This window comes from Wyeomyia smithii, chromosome 3, assembly GCF_029784165.1.
Source record: "Wyeomyia smithii strain HCP4-BCI-WySm-NY-G18 chromosome 3, ASM2978416v1, whole genome shotgun sequence".
NCBI classification, from domain to species: domain Eukaryota; kingdom Metazoa; phylum Arthropoda; class Insecta; order Diptera; family Culicidae; genus Wyeomyia; species Wyeomyia smithii.
Window position 1 is genome coordinate 110,724,081 of NC_073696.1, and position 21,125 is coordinate 110,745,205.

The 21,125-nt window shown below is 39.3% G+C and overlaps 1 protein-coding gene across 1 annotated transcript in view; it reads right to left on the reverse strand.

Annotated features, from left to right (window-relative positions):
• LOC129726561 (nephrin-like) overlaps positions 1-21,125 on the reverse strand; it is an 875,571-nt gene that overhangs the window by 331,663 nt on the left and 522,783 nt on the right. Inside the window, exon 3 of the mRNA XM_055683414.1 lies at positions 366-495. Within this exon, the coding sequence (XP_055539389.1) occupies positions 366-495 (130 nt within the window). The remainder of the gene's footprint in view (positions 1-365; positions 496-21,125) is intronic.

Below are 21,125 nucleotides of genomic sequence, written 5' to 3' on the forward strand. Positions count from 1 at the left end.
CAAATTATGTTCTTTCCTAATGAACTCCTGTTGTATACGCAAACTAAACGAAAAGGCCGGAAAAGAATGATTGTTTATACCAGGGTTGATGCGAACCCAAAGTAGAACCTGTAAAGGAGTTTTATTGCTATTAAAGTAGTCCTAGCTTCCGGGATGCAATGGGATTGTGCTTGAAAACCACGGGCTTATGATTAAATTGCAACCCTACTATCAACAATCAAATCGATACTTCGCCCTTTCAATTATACAGGCAACCACTTGTTCCGATGGAAATGATGCCACCGTTGTCATCGTCAACGAAACGACACATATTTTGTGTGAACCAGAGCTGATTTCTATTCAGAAAAGCGAAGTAAGTAGCTTACCTGTACAATGGGATGCCGGCATCGTCCTTGAACCACAGCACCATGTAAACCTTGTCCCTGGACGGAGCCGATAATGGGCACGGTAGAGAGATTTTCCTTCCTTCCACCGCTTGGATCTCGGATGATTTCACTGCAAAAATTTCGACAGAGAAATAGAAAAATGATAAAGTTAGCTGTTCTCGTACGGGTAGGCAGCAGCCGGTCGGGCAGCTATTGGTGAGCACTTGTGAGACGAAGAAAAGTGAAATAGGACGCTTCTAATGCTTGTTGGAATTTTAAATTAACATAACATCGAGTGAATGGGAATTCTCCGTTGTGAAAGGTTCTTTGCCAACAAGCCACTAGACTACTCGTTGGCTGCCGATGTGAGTAAGGTCGCGAAATTTTGCCCAGTGTAGCGGATCACGTTACCTAAAATACTAGATTGGGTGGTCGTGCTGCTTGCCTGTATCGGTAGCTGATGGTTGGCAGCACTGATACCATGGTAATGGAAATGGGTTTCTTTTTGCGAAAGGAAAATTGTCCGCTCTGTTAAAACTGAGTGAAATGTTTATACTCTCCAGTGGGTCTGGCGAGTGATTAGAATTCAATTAGACTCTTCAGAAAATACCTGTGATAAGTGGGGCACACATTGACTAGTTAGCTCCTAAATTAGAAAATTGTAGAAATAAAGTTGAAACCTGCTACCCTTTGAGATTGAATTATAATTTATCGGGTGACTTTCCGACAGTTACCGTAAACTGGGGTGACTTTGATCACCGGGGTGACTTTGATCACTGTACCTCTTTTTTGAAAATGTGGTAAAAAAGCGCTCGAAGTGCTTGGGACTTGTCGTAATCTTCACTGAATGCGTGGATATATGTTCGCATTGCTACTACTCATGCATTTCCTGCTATTTAAAGAGTGTTTTTCATGCCAAAATATTAATTGAAAATAAAATGTATTTTTGGCGATTTTTGTTGCATACAAACAATCGGTTCAAGCAGATTCAAAACAACAAGTTGCAATACGTAAAGTTTTTTTATTTTGTTCCCTGATTAGTTCTTAAGATGAACAAATATTTTAACAATGCATTTAATTGTTATTTTTGCAAGTTTTTCCTCGAAGGCAATGTTGAGTCCCAATATTTTCCACAGCGTATTACATATTTCTTCTTAACATAAACCTAAGACGTGAAGTAACATGCATATTTGGCCAATTTCATAAGTCATATTCCTCGTGGACTAGTTTTTGATGATTTTAGACCACCTTCTCTCTCAGTGGATAACAATTCATATATATTCTAAAAATTTTGTATGAATCTCGTACATTCGCCATTATAAACTGTTCACGTGGAATGTGAATGGCCCCCAAATTGCTTTCCATATTTATAAACTCGTTTAAGCCGTTTAAGGCTGTTCAATTTAGTGAAAGTAGCAAAGTGTTGCACCAAATTCATCAAAACAATGAAGTGATCAAAGTCACCCCGGAATGATGATTGGTGTAAAATTTTTAGAGCATATTTAAAAACAGCGAAATGTTGCTAAACTTTTGAAGTAGTGACTGAATCTTTTCCAATGCATGCCAGTAGTTATTTTAAAAATATCGAATAATATTGTTTTCAGTATATTCTGAAAATATTTGAGAAACAATCAAAAAAGTGATCAAAGTCACCCAAGTTTACGGTACCCATGTTTGTTAGGAGAACGAGATAGTCTTGTGACGGAATAGAGGGACGCTTTTTCCATAAAACGATATGAGGAAGTTAAACTTCTATCCTAACCCTTATTTGCATTCGATTTGAAGCGTGCCTCTTTAAAATAGCAAAATCATTGTCAACTTTTGTTTCTAGTCTTCCTTTTTGCATTGCTGACTTCGATGTTAGTTACAGCAAATCGTTCAAATGATTCATATCGCTTTTTACCATCATCTCGTACTTCAGTCTGTTCACTGTTGTTGTTTTTGAAAGCGCATTATCGGTTATATGATTTTCATAAGAGCATTCAATATCTGACATAATTTTAAAAATATGTGAGCCATAATGTTCAAAACTTTAATAAAGTTTTCACCAAAATTTAGACGAACCAAAAGCCAGTGACACAAATATGTTATTTAAATATGACCCCTATCTGTGCTTAAAATATCGTTAATCATCAATCAATGGCCGGAACTTTGCATTGAAAATAAAAACTCTGCATTGGCAATGCTTAAAGTTGAAATATGTCCTCAACAATTAATGGGTAACCGCTGTCCACTCCATGATATTCAAAAATCTGTCTAGCTATTTATTGCTCGCATTAGCCTTTCAAAACAATCATTCTTTTTTCTCCAACTGCCTCCCGGGCATGTCTCAAGCAACAATCAAAAACAGACCCCAAGTCAAGTCCCAAAAACATAAACCATCCATTGCGCTTCAATCTTGCAAGAAACTTCACTAACCCTGTCAAAATAACTGGGGCGGTTTGCAGTCGCACCTCAAGGTACGGGTCAGTACATTGCCACCATCGCAGCTCCTGTGGCGACGTCAAGATTGAGTGGATGCTCGTAAATTTTCCACTAATTGTTCAGCGCTTTCGGGAAAAAGAAGTCACTATCTGATGCGCTTTATTTCCGCTCTGATCCAATGCTGGGAGTCATTGTATCTGCTCTCTGATTGCCTAGTGAATGGCAGCCAGGCTGTGCCGTATCGTACCGTCGCTAATATAACCCGCGGGAGGATGGCCCTCGCTTCTAGGTTAATGTCTAAGTAATTGAGTTATATCAAGAAAAATTGAGACTTATTACTAGGGACCTAGAGCGTAGAAGCTAGTAAATAGCATGGAATTACATTTGGAATTGGAGCTGACGCTTTGGAATCCGATAGTCGCTACAGTTGGTTTATTAAATTTGTAAAAAAAAAGTTTTATTTCGCCCAATTATATTTGGGTCATTTTTACTATACGAAATAATTTTCACACAAAAAAAAATGCAATTTGTTGATGTTTGCCCAATTTTCCATTTACTAGAGTGATTCCAGAATCGAAGACTCAGCGGCATCAAAATAAAAACAAATCAATGCAAACTTAATTTTCGTTTCGTTTTCAGTACCGCCGTCGTCGTCATTGTTGTTATTTCCACTAGAATTTTGGGCCCAGCTAAGCCGGCTTTCGTGCATTGTTTCATTGGAAATCCATGGAAGCGATTAGAAGACTGTCTCAATTGCTTTCCAATATCTATGTTGGTTATAACTTTTCCGCCCTTCTGGTTCTAATTTTGTGGCAACGGAACCAGCAGGAATCCTCGGCAGATAAATGGGAAGCGATTTTATCTAGACTCGAGCGGAATTATCCCCGAGGAGAAGCGGGAAAAATTCTCCAACAACCTTTTATCTCCGCTTCTAGAGGATGTCATCTCATCTCAGAATAATGTTCAGGCAATCAAGTTTGGCATTTTGGTGTCATTGCAATGTGGGTTATGTTCTTTCCTTCCTGTCTGTTGACAGTGTACAGCGACAAAGTGCGGGACGCCTTCATTATAAATTGTTGTTTGAGTGACAAAAATTCTCTGAACAAACATGTTCTCAAATATGTCCCGGTTGTCGTTCTTCGTCCGTATCGCATCCCATCATATGAAGACATCAGTCAGTCAGTCAGTTCAGCTTCGTTACGAGGTTAGCATTTCATATCACCGCCAACACCAGCATCATCATCTCCAGCATCATCGTGAAAATCGTCATCGGCGCAGGCACAGCCCCCAGCTTGCTGGCAAATGATATGAATTTTATAACATGAAAACTCTTTCCGCTCTGTCAGGACGTCCCGACATCAGTTCTGGGTGCGTAGCCCCAGTAAGCCACAGAATGATGAACTATGACAGCACTGCCAGAGGAAGTGAAAGCTCGTTACGCTCGGCCATAAAGCTTTAAAGGATAAACTTCCTAATGAAACCGTATCAGGATACTTTAGTCACCGAGGCTTGAATATGTATACATACGCAAATTTGTCTCAACGAGGGAAAGTGAGGCTTTAAAATGAAGTGAGATGTGAAAAATTGGGGCGTTTGTAAAGCTCCTGTCTTTTGCTCGACGGGATGTAGCACAGACCAATTAGGCATGAATTATTTTATAATCTTTTTTTTTTTCGTTTTATTTTGTAAATATTTCGAAATATGTAGAGTAGATAACACAAATTTCCTCATTAATGGATAATGATTACCAATTTTCAGGCGAATTTCCTAAATTTACCGATCTGTAACCCTAAAATGTTTAATGCAATAAGAATCTTCTGTAAAATTTGTTAATAAATTAATTATAATTGTTAATAAAATAAAACTCTTCCGAATGGTTTTTTTTTTCGTTAAATTTCATCAATTGAATATTTTTTTTTACGTAGAAATACCTCTTACGGTAACACTCTGGGATAGGGAGCCATTCAAATATTACCTAACGCGGAATTTGACAATTTTCAATACCCATCCACACCCAGATAACGCAATTTTACATGTTTGCCACACGCAATGTAACGCTTCGCTGAATAACCCCCACCCCTGAGCGCGTTATGTATTATTTGAATAATCCCTAGGGGTGCTAGTTCAGATACCGAAAGCATCAAGGCGTCACGAAAATTGTCGAATTATAGGCGTTAATAACTCAATCAGTATTCAACGGATTATATTCATTCTTGCAGCAATCGGTTGGAAAATTAGCCAAGCGTTCATCGAAATTAGGAAAATGGTGATTTTATGATGCTAACTATTATACCACAGACTAACAGAAGTAACACTGGAACCTAGCTCCATCGCCACAAAAAACGTTCACTTCAAATTTTCAATCGAATAACAGTCATCGCGCGAAAACGTCGTCTGGGGCGCTGTAATATCATACATATTTTGTAGTTCCCCATTTGACACTTGCAGTAGCGCTGGCGCTGATGTCGAAATACATGACGCAACGCCAACACGACAGCAGATGGTGCTAGTGTTACTAACGTAAAGTGCTGGAATCATCCAAACGATGATTTTATTGAAAATTTGTTCGGCGTGTTATGTCTGTTAGTCTGTGATTATACCATCGTAAAATACACTAAAGTCGCTTTTTAGGCGAGGAATACGTGCCGCGTAAAAAAAACGCGTAAATTCCGGAAATCGCGTAAAAAACCGCGTAAATTCCGGATTCGACGTAGAAAAAACCGCGTAAATTCCGGAATCCGTGTAAAAAAAACCGCGTAAATTCCGGAATCCACGTGAAAAAAACAGCGTTAATTTTGCATTCCGAGTGAAGGGAAACCGAAATCCGCGCAAAAAAAATACTGCGTAAATTCCGAAATCCGCGTAAAATAACCGCGTAAATTCCGGAATCCGCGTAAAAAAAGCGTAAATTCCGGAGTCCGCGTAAAAAAACCGCGTAAATTATGGAATCCGCGTAAAAAAGCCGCGTAAAAAGCGACCTTAGTGTATAGTTCTTTGTTTTGAACGCAAATTTCGACCAATTAGAACTGGAAACGAGAACAAACACCATCCAGTATGCCCAACACTCTTGAGTGAAAGTGAAGAAAAGCAACCATAAACGTTATTTTTTCCACAATCCTTTCAGAGTTCTCTCTTCTCGCTTTTTGCATAGAAGTGAACTGTCAAAACACTTCGTTATATTTCATGCGTTGGAAACAAGACAGCAAAATCGATTTATTTCTTTTTACTCTGCCGATGAAATATTTCACTTTCATGCAATGTTCATATACTCTTTCTTCGTTCATTCGTTATTAGTTAACATAGGTTGTCAATTCATCGGTCAGTGTCAGTGAAAAAGTGTTTCGGTGAGGTTAATTTTGGCTGTGTGGAAATAGTGATCGACGACAACAATGGACAAAAATATTACGCCAAAAGAAACTGGCGTTCCTTGTTGAAAACAAGGTGCCACCAGCTACAAGAAACAACCACCGCTTCTCCCGGTTTTGACGAAATCTCAATGAGGAGAATAAAATGGCACAGCCGCGAAACCCTTACCGGCTTACAATCACACAGTTTTCCTTCATGCTAAGCAAAAACAAACCGGCAGTAAAGAACAAAAACACAGCAAACGAACATTTGTGCTAAATGCTGCATCCATTTGTGTTGTCAAATTCAGCCAATCACGTTTGGAGCAAAAAACTTATAGCAAATCGGTGTTGCATTTTGGTTACTGTTCTCTTAGATTCGATCTTGCTTGGATCAATTTTGACGTTTCGTCTTGATAACGCTTGCTGTTTGTTTTTTTTCCGCTTTGACGAAGGAACAGTGAAGATTATTTGGTTGGTTTCGTCGTCAAATTTTATCGCGTAACCGTGAACGATGCGCGCGAAATATTTCATCGGAGTATAACAGCACGTTAGCAAAGCAAAGCAAAGCCTTGGTGCTACATTCCGATTCGGAACTCGACCCTCTTCGCAGCCATCTGTTTAGTGTACAGGACAATTGCGGGGCTAGCACTACGATCCTACTGACACTAACAGTACCTACCGAACCGAGACTCGAACCCACGACAACTGGCTTGTTAGACCAGAATCGTACCTCGAGACCAACAGGGGGTCTAACAGCACGTTACTAGGACGAAAATCCAGTGTATAAGAAAGAGTGCTATGCTGCGATCATTGGAAGTGAAAATTGAAAATGATCGACTGTATTTTTCGAATAGTTTTGCTGGGAAAAATGATTTTTATCAGCACTGATTGTGAATATTATCGGAACCAGGATGACGTCCAGATGCCGTAAATCGACCCCGCATATTATTTCGAAGTTCGAGGTGGTGACTTCGGGTTTATGAAAAACGGCCTGAAATGATTGAAACAATTATCATCCAACATGGATATTTAAAAAATTTTAAAATCCTAGATGGTGACCGGTTTCTGGAAAACAGCTCCAAATGGCCGAATATCACCTAACATGGGTATTCCCGAAACCGAGATTATTCTACGTTAACTCTGCAGTCGTGTCTCATCCAGAACCTCTTCAATTTTTTTATGCACAATATAATTTATCACGGTTATTATTAAAAAATTTGCTATCAAACATAATACTACTTTGAACAACTCATCGTCTTCGTCATATTTTGTATGCAAAATAAGGCTGATACAAATTTGTAATAGTTTTTATATCCACGGTTATCAAAGTTAGCTAAGGGGAGGGCAAAAAATAAATAACACTGAGAAGAAAAAGAGGAATAAAAAATAAATAAAAAATTGTGTGCAAGATACGACGTTTGTAACTTGCATGCAAAAGTGTGTTATAAAATATCACATTATCATCGTTATTAATCTTTTGGTTTGCCTTTAGATGACACTTCCACTGTCACTGGACTTGTTTGGTGCTAAATTAAGCATATACGCTGTCGGAAAGTCAATAATATTAACAAAACGGCTTAAACTTTTTTTCTTCCCCTTCCAATTTTCAACATTCTTGAAGGTGATAACTTAGATTCTCATTAAATTGTCACTATGAGCAAAACCGATTTATCGTGCATAGTCCGTCATCGATCGTTGAGCTGATCAAGATTGTATATGAAAAAGGTGTAGCAGTTTGGTCAGCTCGACGCTTAAGATAACATGCAGATTAATGATTTGTCATTTTGCACTGGAAGTTTATATTGAGGGGTTATATTTATTTTCAGGGCTCATTCTACCAAAACTTAAAGTTTGATATGTCGCAAGCCAGGTTTCAGAACTATTGTGCAGATGGTCAGTAGGGTGGGACAAAAAATAAATACTAGCTCAAATGCACTTTTCGTGTTCCTTATGGGTCCTGTAACAACTGTGTAACTTTTCAGATCGATCGGTGGAACGCCTGATTTGCGCCCGATTTTTAATGTTTCCATACGATTTTATATGGGAAAATCCACTTTTTCAAAACTTATCCTCTAGAAATTTCCAGTTGGCTCCTAAAAATATAACAATACATGATATTTGTAGGAGATTTTCCTGGGGATAAGTCGTGTGACAACTTGCCAATTTAATAGATCATACCCAGGTGTCTTTCAGAAAGGAGATCGGTAGATACATAGCTACAATTTGCGCAGATACATGGCCAGCAGGTCACTACGAACCAATGAGGTATACACAGGTGAGGAAGAAGAAGACATTCGTCTGTTCTAGTAGCGAAAAAGGTAAACAGAAGCAGGTGTTTGGATTGTGACGTAGATCTCGGTCAACAAGCAAATGCCATTTGAAACCAGGCATGTCCAAACCCACCACACCACTGCGTGTGTGTTTGAAGCGATACCACGGAGGGTATTTTCATTGCCTTTCAGTGCTTATACAAAACGGAAACCCACAGTGTTCTAAATGAAACAGCCCTTCAGAAGTTAAGTAAAGCGGGCAATGTATGCAGTTTGCGAGGATGCGAAAATGAACAGGAATAGAAGGTGTGACTTTTAGGCTTAGAAAAAATTTTCCCTCGTCCAGACCCTTCAGAAGCTTCGCCAAACACAGGCCCGAGTGTTCCAGACTTCGTGAGCCCTCGGGAGCCCGCTTGCTGACGCTCAAACGCTTCATTTTTACTAAAGTAAATATGAAAAAAATATTGCAGGTGGTTGTATGCGATGACTACCGTCAAGTTATCTATTATTATATCATTGTCGATCTCGTCGTGGCGACCAATGCTTGTGTGTTCCCCGAAACTGCAAGCCCTCGATTGCTTCATGTGCCGAAGTTAAAAAACGAATGGCTCTCCGGTGTTTTGTCTTTAGTTAGCGACGGAGGATAATACGAATAGCCCTGCGTGGTGTGTATGTTAGCAGAGTTATCAGTAATAAAAAATTAAGTTTGAGCCAAAGATGTTTATATTTTCAACAGACAGCGGTTTGCAATCAACACGGGGAGCTAAAGAAAAACTTCGAAACCTACCCTTTTCCAGTTGTTTCGGATCTTTCAGCGGCCCACCTTTATGCCTGCTCAACCAACATCCCGTCCAAAGATAGATACTCTCTTTTTCTCTTTTTCAACAGACTTCATTCACGGTGGTTCGTAGTAACCTGCTGGCCATGTATCTGCACAAATTGTAGCTATGTATCTACCAAACTCCTTCCTGAAAGATACCAGGGTATGATTTATTAAATTGGCACCAGAACCCAAGTTGTCACACGACGTGGGTGTTTAGAAAGCTTATTTCCCTCTTCAGGGGGAGTAATCAATCTACATTAAAACTTGATAGTTAATATTTCAAGCAAGCTCTCCGATGATGAAGATAACATGAGCAAAATATCATACCTTCAAGCTTAATCCTACAAGAAAATGTTTTTCACTACGTAGGGGTGTTTAGAAAGCTGATTTCTCACTTTTAGGGGTATAAATCACACAACGAATACTATCAAAATATAGGGATTGATATTCTAAGCATTTTCTCCGAAGATACCATGAGCAAAAAATCACGCTTTCAAGCTTAATTCGACGCGAAATGCTGCAGCAGTGTTGCTGGAAAAATTCAATGTTGAGCCGTTCGTCAGACATTCGAGCAGTTTAAGGTGAATAACTTTTTCTACAAATTTTGCAGTGCCTTACAGTCTTCAGAAGAATTATCCCCAGGAAAATTTCTTACAAATATCATGTATTGTTATATTTTTAGGAGCCCACTGGAAATTTCTAGAGGATTAGTTTTGAAAAAGTGGATTTTCCCATATAAAATCGTATGGAAACTTTAAAAATCGGGCGCAAATCAGTCGTTCCACCGATCGATTTGAAAAGTTACACAGTTGTTACAGGACCCATAAGGAACACGAAAAGTGCATGGGAGCGAAAAAAATACACCAACGCTTTTTCCCATACAACTGTGTCCCAGTCTAATGGTCAAGTTCACCGGGGTACCCGATTTTTGCTGTATTAAGCTCGGCAAGAGTGGAAAACTTGGCTGTAGAGCGTGCTAATAGCGGTTATCAGAAAGTTCTGATGGTACGCTTTATTTTAAATGATGCACCGGCAATTCTTGATTCTTCCGGAAAGTTTCATGTTTGAGAACTAAACATTCGTACACATTATTATCATTTTCCGGGTGGCAGCACCGTACAGTCGTCCACATGGATACTGAAAAAAATGTTTCACCTTTCAGCAGTCATGTGTTGGCGTTGTCGTCAGTTGATTCTGACGTTAAGTATACATCATATTAACAGTGTATAAATCAGTTCGACTTTTGCTCACGCGCAGCGACAATCATGTCCGATGAATTCTGCAAGAGTCAGGTATCTTGTTCTAGTCATCTTTGATGTGTGATACTCATATTTTTGATAGTTGTCATTACAGTTTAGTTAATTTTTTTTTCATTTTCATGAAATGCTGACTCAGATGAAAATCTCCAAACACGATCGTGGTTTCATATGCGAACAGTTTTTCTAGGTTAACTGTATGAAGGAATTTTGATGAAATGTTCACTAAGTGATTTCAGCGGAGTCCTTATGGAGCTCACTTCCAAGTTTACCAGTTTATTGTTAGCACACTCGCATTCTACATTGTAAACAGTACTTTGTTCTGGAAACTAGCTCAGAAGCAACTAATAATAATAAAATACCGAAATGTTTTGATTTATTAATTTAAAATCATCATCATTCATCATCTGGATCGGGGTGAAAATTTGTATGTAGGAATTTTGTGGTCAAGGAACGTTCTTATGAAGGATCGAGACTCTTCTCTTTAAAAGGTAGGGCTCCCATAAAAATGAAATACCATTCCTGCATAACTCCAGAAATAATAAAGCGGTGGTGATAAAAAAACTAAGACATACAATTGAGTTTGATAAATTTCCCAAGGAACTTACTTACGTGCAAAAAAAAACTTCACGCCCTCGCGAGCAGCCTTTCAGAATCTTACGTTTCAGGTTTGCCCAAAAATTCTCAATGAGCTGGAGGACGTTGGGCGTTTTCGCCGGCTTGGGTACCGTATCGATATTCAGGCACTCCATTTCCTCTAACGATCCCTCCGAGTAGTAGGCCGTTTCCAGTTTCGGCCAGAACACCGCGTCTTCAACCTAATGGTATTACTTGATGAACGACGCACCTTCCTGCAGGCACTTCGTGCTATAAATATTCCCGTTCACACCCAATTCGGAGAGAAAAAAGGGGCTTTGACATCCCCTTCTCGCTGATTGTCAGCCACAGCAGCCCTTCTTGGGGAACTTGGTGTGTGAAATGATCTTCATCGGAGCTCATTTTTCTCGTGTGGAAGTAAAATACGAAGCGCCCTGCCAGTCGTTGCCATCCAGGGTAAGGAAGGTTCCATCGACCATTACACTGCCACTGCCACGTCGCGATTCGTCGGGAAAATCGACTCGATCTTATTCAGCAACTGCCGTTGCGTTATTACCTGCAGCTCCGAGACCAGAGGATCGCCAGGTACTTTTTCTCTGTTTGGCCGTTTGCACCAACCTCATGGCTCTCGGTCTTCCTCTTCATCATCCTTCGGAGCTTCTGGTCGCTTCCGATGCTCTGATTACTGTCCAATAGTACCAAGATGTTGTAGATGCCAGAACGGTCGTATCCGGCGTCCACAAGTATTACATAGTGTTCGTTTTCGACGCAACGTGGTACCGTTCTTTGCACGCGCACACTTCAAAACGGAGTTGCTCCATTGTTTCCGTCATCTCTAACCGTGATGAAGGCTGATAGAGCTATAAATTTTTTTCTGCTGATTCATAGGTTACTTTGATTGATGCTCCAGAGGTAGTTTCGTAAGTGTGTATTTAGGTAAGCCCACGTAAACTCGGCAATTTTTGGCGATTTTTTAATTCTAGGATTTTAGAATATGGTGGTTTGAAAACCATTTCTTCTTCCGAAGAGTGATCCCACTCAAATCTATACAAAAAAGGCTTCTTTTGCTAAACTTGAAATCTTCAATTCCGATCACAATGTAGATGTATCTATGACGAATTTTTAGCATGCGATCTGTTGCTATTTTTTTTTTAACTTCAAACGGTGAGTAGACTTGGAAGGAACATCAAACTTAGCTCCGGTCCCTACAAGTTCCAATCTCACGACTTTACGGGTCATGCGATCACCATAGACTGCCAGTTGAACCATTGACACAACTGGTTGGCATTGTCTGGGCGTTGTCTTTCGGATGTTGTTGTTGTAAACTATCCTTCGGCGGTAAAGAAAAGGCTTCGCCAACCTGGTGTTCCACAAAACAACCTACAGATCACTTGAATCAAAAATGGAAAACTACATCGACCACGTTCTGAACGATGGAAATACGGTGCGCACGAGTCAAAGTCGCACACCGCGACTAAACATCGAGCAACTAAAGTTGCACAGGAATACGCGCAGCAGCTGGAAACAGAGCTACCAACGGAAAATCAGCTTGGCGCAGCTACTCTTGAAGATGACTGGAGGGGCATTCATCAGCACTGGGCACAATGGCTTTGAGCAGGAGTAACGACTTGTGCAAAAAGTTAGTGGAGCAGGAGAATACACCGAACGAGGGCAAATGTCGAGCGCTAGAGACGCACGGAACATGCAAAACTTGGTCTTTCGTTAGAAGAAGCGTCTGCAGCAAGATCGAGAGGTGATTGAAAGGTGGAAACATAACTACGACGATCACCTTAACGGTGACGGGGCAATACAGGCGGATGACGACAGAATTCCAGCCCTGACCTGAAAACAACAAAGTAGCTGTAGCTGACCAACTCCCCAGTGAGTTGGTGAAACATTGTGGCGAAGCACTGGTCAAGGTGCAACAATGGGTTATTGCCATGATTTGAGAGGAGAAGGTAGTCGCCGAAGAGCTAATGAAGGGTACAGAAAGCGTGACAAGTACAATCACGCTACTGAATGCCTCCTACCAGGTACTCTTCAAAATTCTATGCCGTCGACTATTACCATTGCAAGGGAGCTTGTGGGGCAAGCCCAGGTGGGATACATGGGTGCCCGCGCCTCCGCAGACCAAACGTTTGCGATAGGGCAGGGTCTGTTGAAATGCCGTGAATACAACGTACTCACATAGCATATGTTCATCGACTTTAACTCGGCGTACGACACAATCGATCGAGATCAGCTGTGGCAGATTATGCATATTTAGAATTTCCCGGATTAACTGACATGGTTGGTCAAGTCGACGATGAATGCGTTGTTCGAGTTTCGGGGACAATCTCGAGTCATTTTGAATTCCAAAGAGAGTTACGGCAAGGTGTGATATGTAGTGCGAGTTTCAGCACGAGTGACAGGATATTCAGAAGGTCCATTGAGCTCTTTGGGTTCGCCGATGACATCGATATGGTAGCACAGACACGTACATTAGACTGAAGGCTTAAGCTGAACAAACTGGGCTGGCCATAAACGCTTCGAACACTAAGTACATGTGAGGAAGAGGCTCCAAAGAAGACAGTATCAACCACCCATACTAAATTCGGATTAGCGGTGATGAAATCGAGGTGGTAGACGAGTTCGTGGGCTCACTAGTGACTGGTAACAACGGTACCAACAGAGAAATTCGTCGACGCCTTATGGCAGGAAATCTTGCCTACTGTGGACTCCAGAGGACGCTTCACTCGAATAAAATTCGTCGCCGTATGAAGTTGACCATCTACAAGCACCGGTAGTCTTCTACGGCCACGAAATTTAGACCAGGCTTGTGGAGGACCAGCGCGCCGCGCCCTTGAGGTTTTTGAACGGAAGGTTTTGCATAAGTGGGAGAACCACTCATCGGTGGGCTAAGCGAACGATCCTATTAGAACGAGGTTACGAGGCACGCAGCGAGTAAGGTGGTTCACTCAAGTGGAAGACGACCTGCGAGGCCCCCGCAGACGACGTGGCTGGCAAGCTGAATGAAAACGACTTCTTCGAACAGCAATGGACACTTCGGCCTGGAGCTGATTTGTGCTCCAGGTTTTTCAAGCAAAGGTGTATTCCTGTTATATTGAACTAGCTGTATCTCAGTGGCGTTGGCAAGGGGTTAGATTTTTTTGCATTGTAAACATTAAACCTTCAAAAACGATTGCCATGAAAATTAGAACGAAATTTAATATGTTCCACGCAAGGCAAATTAGTGCATCTCGTGCATGACGTTCGTTCTAGTTTGTTTTGAACGAAGCAAACAAATTATACAAACCTTGCTAATCATATTAAACATCGTACTTATATGTTGCTCATTTATACATCGCTGTGTGCGTGTAATAACCAGGCCACGAAAATGAGTGCCTATAACTACAAGTTGTGCATTGCATATCAACATAAATTTATCAAGCCGCTTCCAGGGCTGAATTTTTGGTGAATATTTTTGCAAAGTTTGTCTTCTGTACCGAGCAAACGTCAAGCGATCAAAATAAAAATATTAACTTCCCTTCAGAGCGAAGCAACGAGGCGCGAAATTCCGAGCGAAAAAATCGCCGCCGGGTAGGGAACTCCGAACACTGTTTGTCTGTTCGTCCGCAGCAGCAGTTCCCGGGAAACCTGCCAGTGACGGCATGGTTGCAAAACTTTTAGATAACAAATTTTCGCACGACTAATTTTGTCAGTCTGGTTTCCCAGTGGGTAGTCCGCAAGTTTTTGCCGTTCGTGTTACTTCGTCTCTAATTTACGATACACTGTGCCTCGATGTGTCGTAGTGCTGCGATGCTGGTGGCAGCTACTACCGATAGCAAAACTATACAGAGTTACACGTGAAGGCTTCCATTCTCTTAACGTAGATACTGTATGTTGATCCTTTAATAGATCCTGGTGATGTTACGGTTACGGTGGGTACTATAAATTGAAAGTAATTTGAGTTAAAATTAGGTTCGATTATTTACAGATTGGGGTGAAATTTAAATACAAACTTTTTGGTTCTAATGAGTTTGCGTTATCTAACTGATAGTGAAAATACATTCGGAAAATACAAGCGTTGTTGGTTTATGGCAGAGCATGTAGAATCGCTACTAATTTCGTACAGACCACGTTATCGATTTCACTTAAGAAGCCACATGGATTGTAGCTTTTGAAAGTAGTGCAACGTGCTTAAAATGAATCTCCAGCAGATCGAGTTTTTCGGAATTCTACTGGTGTGAAAATCCAGCTGTACTGTAAACTGCAAATTTAAATCGCCATTTCCTTGAAACCCAAGTTTTAAAATTGATATTTAAGGCATGATTTCTTTTAGAGTAAAGCTTCGATTTGTGATTGAACATAACAGTTTTTTTTAATTCATTATAGTTATTTGAAATTCTCAAACGCAGCAGAAATTACGTAAAAATCACACTAGATATTATATTTAACAAAAAGCCAAAATACTATTAGCTAAGTCATATTTATATATTTATTCAAACACTTTATATAGATCGATAAGACTCATAAGACTCATCTTGGTATGAGACTTACTAATAAAAATATATTTCTTTCACTGTGTCACGCAAACAATCGTTTTCAAACATTTTATCAGAGCTATTTTTTTTGAGTAGGATCACGTCTTACTTTAATACGGTGACATGCTGTGGAAAGTGTAACGAAAATGTGCGCTATTCAAATGATTATAATCTTGCTACCACTGAATAGATTTTGGTGGTTTAGGAACTGCCATTTTCACATGTTATTAAAAGAGAAAAAGAGAGACAATGTCTAAATCACTACTTGAAATGCGCATGAAAAATAAAATTTTACGCGCTAAAAACGTTTGTTGTCCTAATTCACCACCAATAAATGAGAATGGAAATATTATTTTTCCAGAGGCACTTGTATTTTATAATAATCATAAAAACTTATATTTTGAATAGGGTGGTTTACCGGTAAAACAAAAACAGGTAAAACCGATATTTTTTTTAATACCGAAATACCGGTATTGGAGGAGCGAAAAAACCGATATTTTCGGTATTTTTCTTTAAATAAAAAAACTTGTCACAATATTCATAAATCATTGTTGTGTACAATATTCATAATCATTGTAAGGCTAATAAATGCTACCCACTTAGGTAGGCGTTAAAAATCACATGACGATGTATATAATAAATACATTTAGACAGAAGCAACATTGAATATTGATTTACCCTTACCTATTTATCAATTTTTGTTATCTTTTTGCTTGTTCTGCATGGATTCAGACGATGTGTTCATGTGTATCGATAATATGTCAAAAGCTTCATATCAATAAAGCAAAACATTTTTTTTTTTCAAGTAGAACAGCCAATCTCTTCACACAGTCATAGTCACAGAGGCAACTCGTGGGTATTTAACCTACCAATTTAACTACAAATTATGAAAATCAAACTAGTCAGTAATCACAATCATGTCAGCGAAAAAACGCAAGTCATTATTCATTTTGTGCTATTTGAAAGTAAAACTAAAGAAATAATAAATAAATATAAATTTGGATTAGGAATTTATTTTTTGTTGTTACAAAGTGTTTACAGGATGAAATAATCAGCCAATATTTCATCCTAAAAATTACTGTTTCTTTGAAGCTTCGTCACCCATACCGCAGCGGGCTTTTATTAATGTTCCCGGGTTTGCTCGTGTTAAAATTTCTGCTTTTTCTATAATTTTATTCTATATTTTTATATATTTTTGACCAACCTCTTATTTCAAATATTTATTTCTATTTCAGTTACAAACTTGTTCATATGCCACATTTTTCGTTTCTCCATCAGGAGCTAAAAATAATAAAATAATTATAATAATAAATAATTTGGACGAGCTGTTTAAAAAGCATCGAACAAAATGAATAAATATCAACCTTCGATTCCGTCGGATTCGTAAAAAGTAAATTCTGGTCTGATCGTCATTTTTTTTATTTCTTTTTTATTCTTCATTCATATACTCTTCTAAACAGTTTCAAATATTGTTTCTCTTATAATTTTAAAACTATTCACTAATTTGAAACTAAGTTTTGCGATGTAAAATAAAATTTAAATAAAATCTGCATGTTTTTATTATGTTAACATGAGTTTAGAAATTATGTTCTTCGTAATCATATCACTAGATTCATTCATTAAAGTTTTTCAAACACTGTTATATTTATACAGTGTTGTATGTGGAACATAAACAAAACAATGGTCGCAGAGGTCCAAATCTTACAAAAAAAACTGAACCGTAATAAAGCATAGGTACCCATAAATGCAAAAACCAGATTATGCAGCGACACGTCCATACATAGATGCAACCTGAGACGCTAAGCAAAAAATAAATAAATTTCAAATCCAAATTTGAGTAGGTAACGTCTTCGGCAGTGGTTTACTTCGGCAGGTTTTTGCATAAGACTGCGGCAGAAAACCGGCCGAAGAAAACCACTACCGGAGACGTTCGACGCCCTATATCATTAATTATTTTTCAGTTTTATTTTTCAATAGTACAGAGAGAATGACTTGCGTTTTTTTCGCGGACAATCATCATCACTTTCCCAAACTTTGATTTTACGAATTTTGTAGTTGGAAAAGTAGGTTCATAGTCCACGAGTCACCCCTGGTTAGTATTATTCTGCAAAAACATGAAAATACCGGATATTTTTAAACCAGTGACAATATGACTATCATAATGTACCTACCACTGTGAATAGCTCACAGCTGGTATTGAGAGAATGTATATTATTAAATGTTTGGACCAGCGCAGCGTTGATAGTATTCAGAAAAAAAAACCTGAATAATAAATTCTTTCTTTTTAAATTTCATCACACTCAGCTTATCATCCGTATACCCAACCGCCATTCGTTTGTTTGTTTTTTTACCCCACGCGCGAACTGACAGCAGAGGCTACAAAGCATCCGCCCATGACTGACGAGATCATAGCCCGTAAAGAAAACAATGAGTTTTTTTGTTGTTTTGTTGGTTGTTGCCGCTCGGGGACAACCTTCGGTTGCACATTGCAGGAAATGTATCCTATTTTATCTGCCACAGTGGTCCGGCAACGTGACTCATCTCGGCACACACCAGCAACGGACCGTACTGAAACTGATGGTTGGGAAACCTCGGAGATTCCGAGCAGGAAATTTTCTACACACAAACGCACACCTCGGGACGGCTTCTTTATTTAGAATCTGTGTTTCCAGTTTCCACTGCCAACGACACTGGAACGTGATGGTGGGGTTTTATGTGGTCCTCTTCTTGTTTTCTTTGGTGACCTTCTCCAAAATGTAGAGAAAATATGAATTTTAAAATGAAGTGTTAATGTGTGACGGTGGACTGTTTACTAAATCCGGAATGATGTTGATTTATGATTTTCGGTGGTAGTTCGTTTGAGCTCGTTTTGTACCAGAATGTTCGAGAGGAAACACGTATCTAACTGTAAACACGGCTCTATTCGCTTATATTCGCTGCTGCTCCGGTACCAATCTGTCACTGGCATACGAGAATGTACACACTCCTGTCGGATGTTGGTACGTCCTTTTGTGGAATAACTAATGGATACAAGGATGACGATGAGGCGGATTTCCTCCGACAAGCGATGAGTGCGGCTTACCAAGACGCCAACGCAGTGTATGCGGGTGTAGACAGCAAGCTTCTCAATAGCTTAGAGATCTGAGAATCCCGTAAAGCGCGAAGCAATAGGATTTTGTTGGTTGCGTTGTGTGGTATCCTTTAATTTCTGAGCCATGAATTTTGTTCAAATTACATTTCCTACTAAACCGACAATATGGTCTTATACTCTGCTAGGATGAATGACGAAAGAGCGTAATAGAGGACGATGCGTTTCCTCATCAGGAGGCGTCATTACAGACTGTTCAAAGATTAAGGGTTTGATTAATGAAGACGTGCGGTTGAACTGGTTACCGCTATACTCAGTTGCAGCTTAGTTGCTGGCGTTTCCACCAAACGCGAAATCTTTTACATCACAAACCACAGAGTACAGCATTCGTTGAGATTGACTGCCGTTTCTTTCAGTGTGTACCTACATATCTGTTGCGTGTTGATGGGTGTATTACTGGGTTCCTTTGGGGTGGATTAAAAATTTTCTGCTGCTTAGCAACATTAATCGCCGCATAGAAGGGTTTGTCTTTTGATGTAGGCTACAACAGAAAATGCAACGATATTTTGGTCAAATGTCTAATTTAATTATAGCTTGTGTGCTGTACATAACATAAAAAATCAAATCATCTCTGATAGCAGAATTAACAGCAATTTCGCAAATTGGTATAATATATGTTTCACATACAGTTCTATGAAACCTCTGTTGAAACTAATCAATAGAACATTGTAAAACTTAACTGAGTAAAGATATTGACTCTAGACTCGATTTAAAAGAAAGAAATTGCTTTTCCTTGTTCAATTTTTAAAACACGAACTAATCTACCTAGCGGTGAGACCTAGCCTTTCTCATTCACACTTTATTATTTGTTGAAACCGATCTACCAAAAAACTTGAAGTTTTAAAGAAAAATCACATCTTGATAATTTTTGCTTGATTCATAGTTTATTCTAAATATTATAATTGGGTAGCCAACAGCACAAATTTATCAAGAACTTTGAACTAAACATTCACACGCATTTTTCTAGTTACGAAGAGTCCTTTTATCATCAACAAAACAGTCGAAACCCAGGTAACAATCAAAATGCTTCAAGGACTTAGGCAGGCAGTAGACGAAGCAGATATTTGCTAATTTTGGTACGAATTATATTTGAACAAAATAAAATCCGCACTAAAAATAGAAAATATTTGCTTCGTCTAATGCTAGTGTCGCAACCATTTATTTGCGACGCGTCAACTCAACCAAGCACAGCGACGGTAGGTACCTTAACTCTATTTGCTTTGGCGGCACGAAGTGCCCCCAGCTGTTCGCACGCCAATGACCGGGCAACAAAACGTCAGTGAAACGGAAGGACGGGAGAGAGAAAAAAAAGGTACTGACGATTGAAGGTGCTAAGTAAAACGTGCGGCGACTAAAGCTTATTAAAACTTACAATATTTATATATAAGAAAACCTGTTTCTACTTAAAACTATTTGGAAATTGTATTACCCTAACTAAAACTAAGTGAATACAGATAAAATTGTGAGCGCATTGATTAAATTGTGAATTGAACTTATGAATTAAAGTACGGTTGGAACTTACGAACTAAAGTACGGTTGGAACATGCGGTATTTATAAAAGTAAGCAAAATCTAATATAGTTCTAAATTATAGCGTTGCTGCCTAAGAGTGCTAGTAGTATCGCCACTACCGATTGGCTTGATATAGGTACACGAAAGGACACTAAACGTGAGTTTTCTGAACTAATTGTTATTCATGCACTATATACACTTATTATAACCTCACTATTCTTAAACATGCATTATATCCACTTAATACTATAATAACCGATGTAAACTATATAAAAATGTAAACTAGATATATACTTAACCTAATACTCATGCTATACCGTGATTGTTTCTCCGGTAGGAATTTTTTAACGCCAATTTGGTACGATACATTACGTACGCTAATTTGAGTTGCGTTACCGTATACTAGAGTAACCTAAATAAAACGTTATTGAATCGGAAACTGTCTTTCTCGTTGCATTTGCGACATTTTAAAAAAATCGTTTATTACGCGATCGGGGAGGCTTGAATTATGCCGCCGAAGGCAAAGCCGAATGTCAGTTGTGGTGTGTGCCAGAATCCGGACAACAACCGGATGGTTTGCTGCGACGATTGTGAATTATGGTTTCATTTCGAGTGTGTGGGCGTGAATGAGGATATCGAGGAGGAGGATTGGAGTTGTGCGGTGTGCGTGGCTAAACGAGCAGCTCAGAACCCATCGGTCATCATCACAGATTCTGCACGGAATAAAACGGATCCAAAGTCGACAGGTGAACAGGAGCAAACTAAACAACTTGGCGAGTTCCAGAAAAAGTTAGATTATATGCAGGCACAATTCGAGGAACAGCAGCGGGTGTATCAGAAGCTACTAGAAGAAAAGGATCG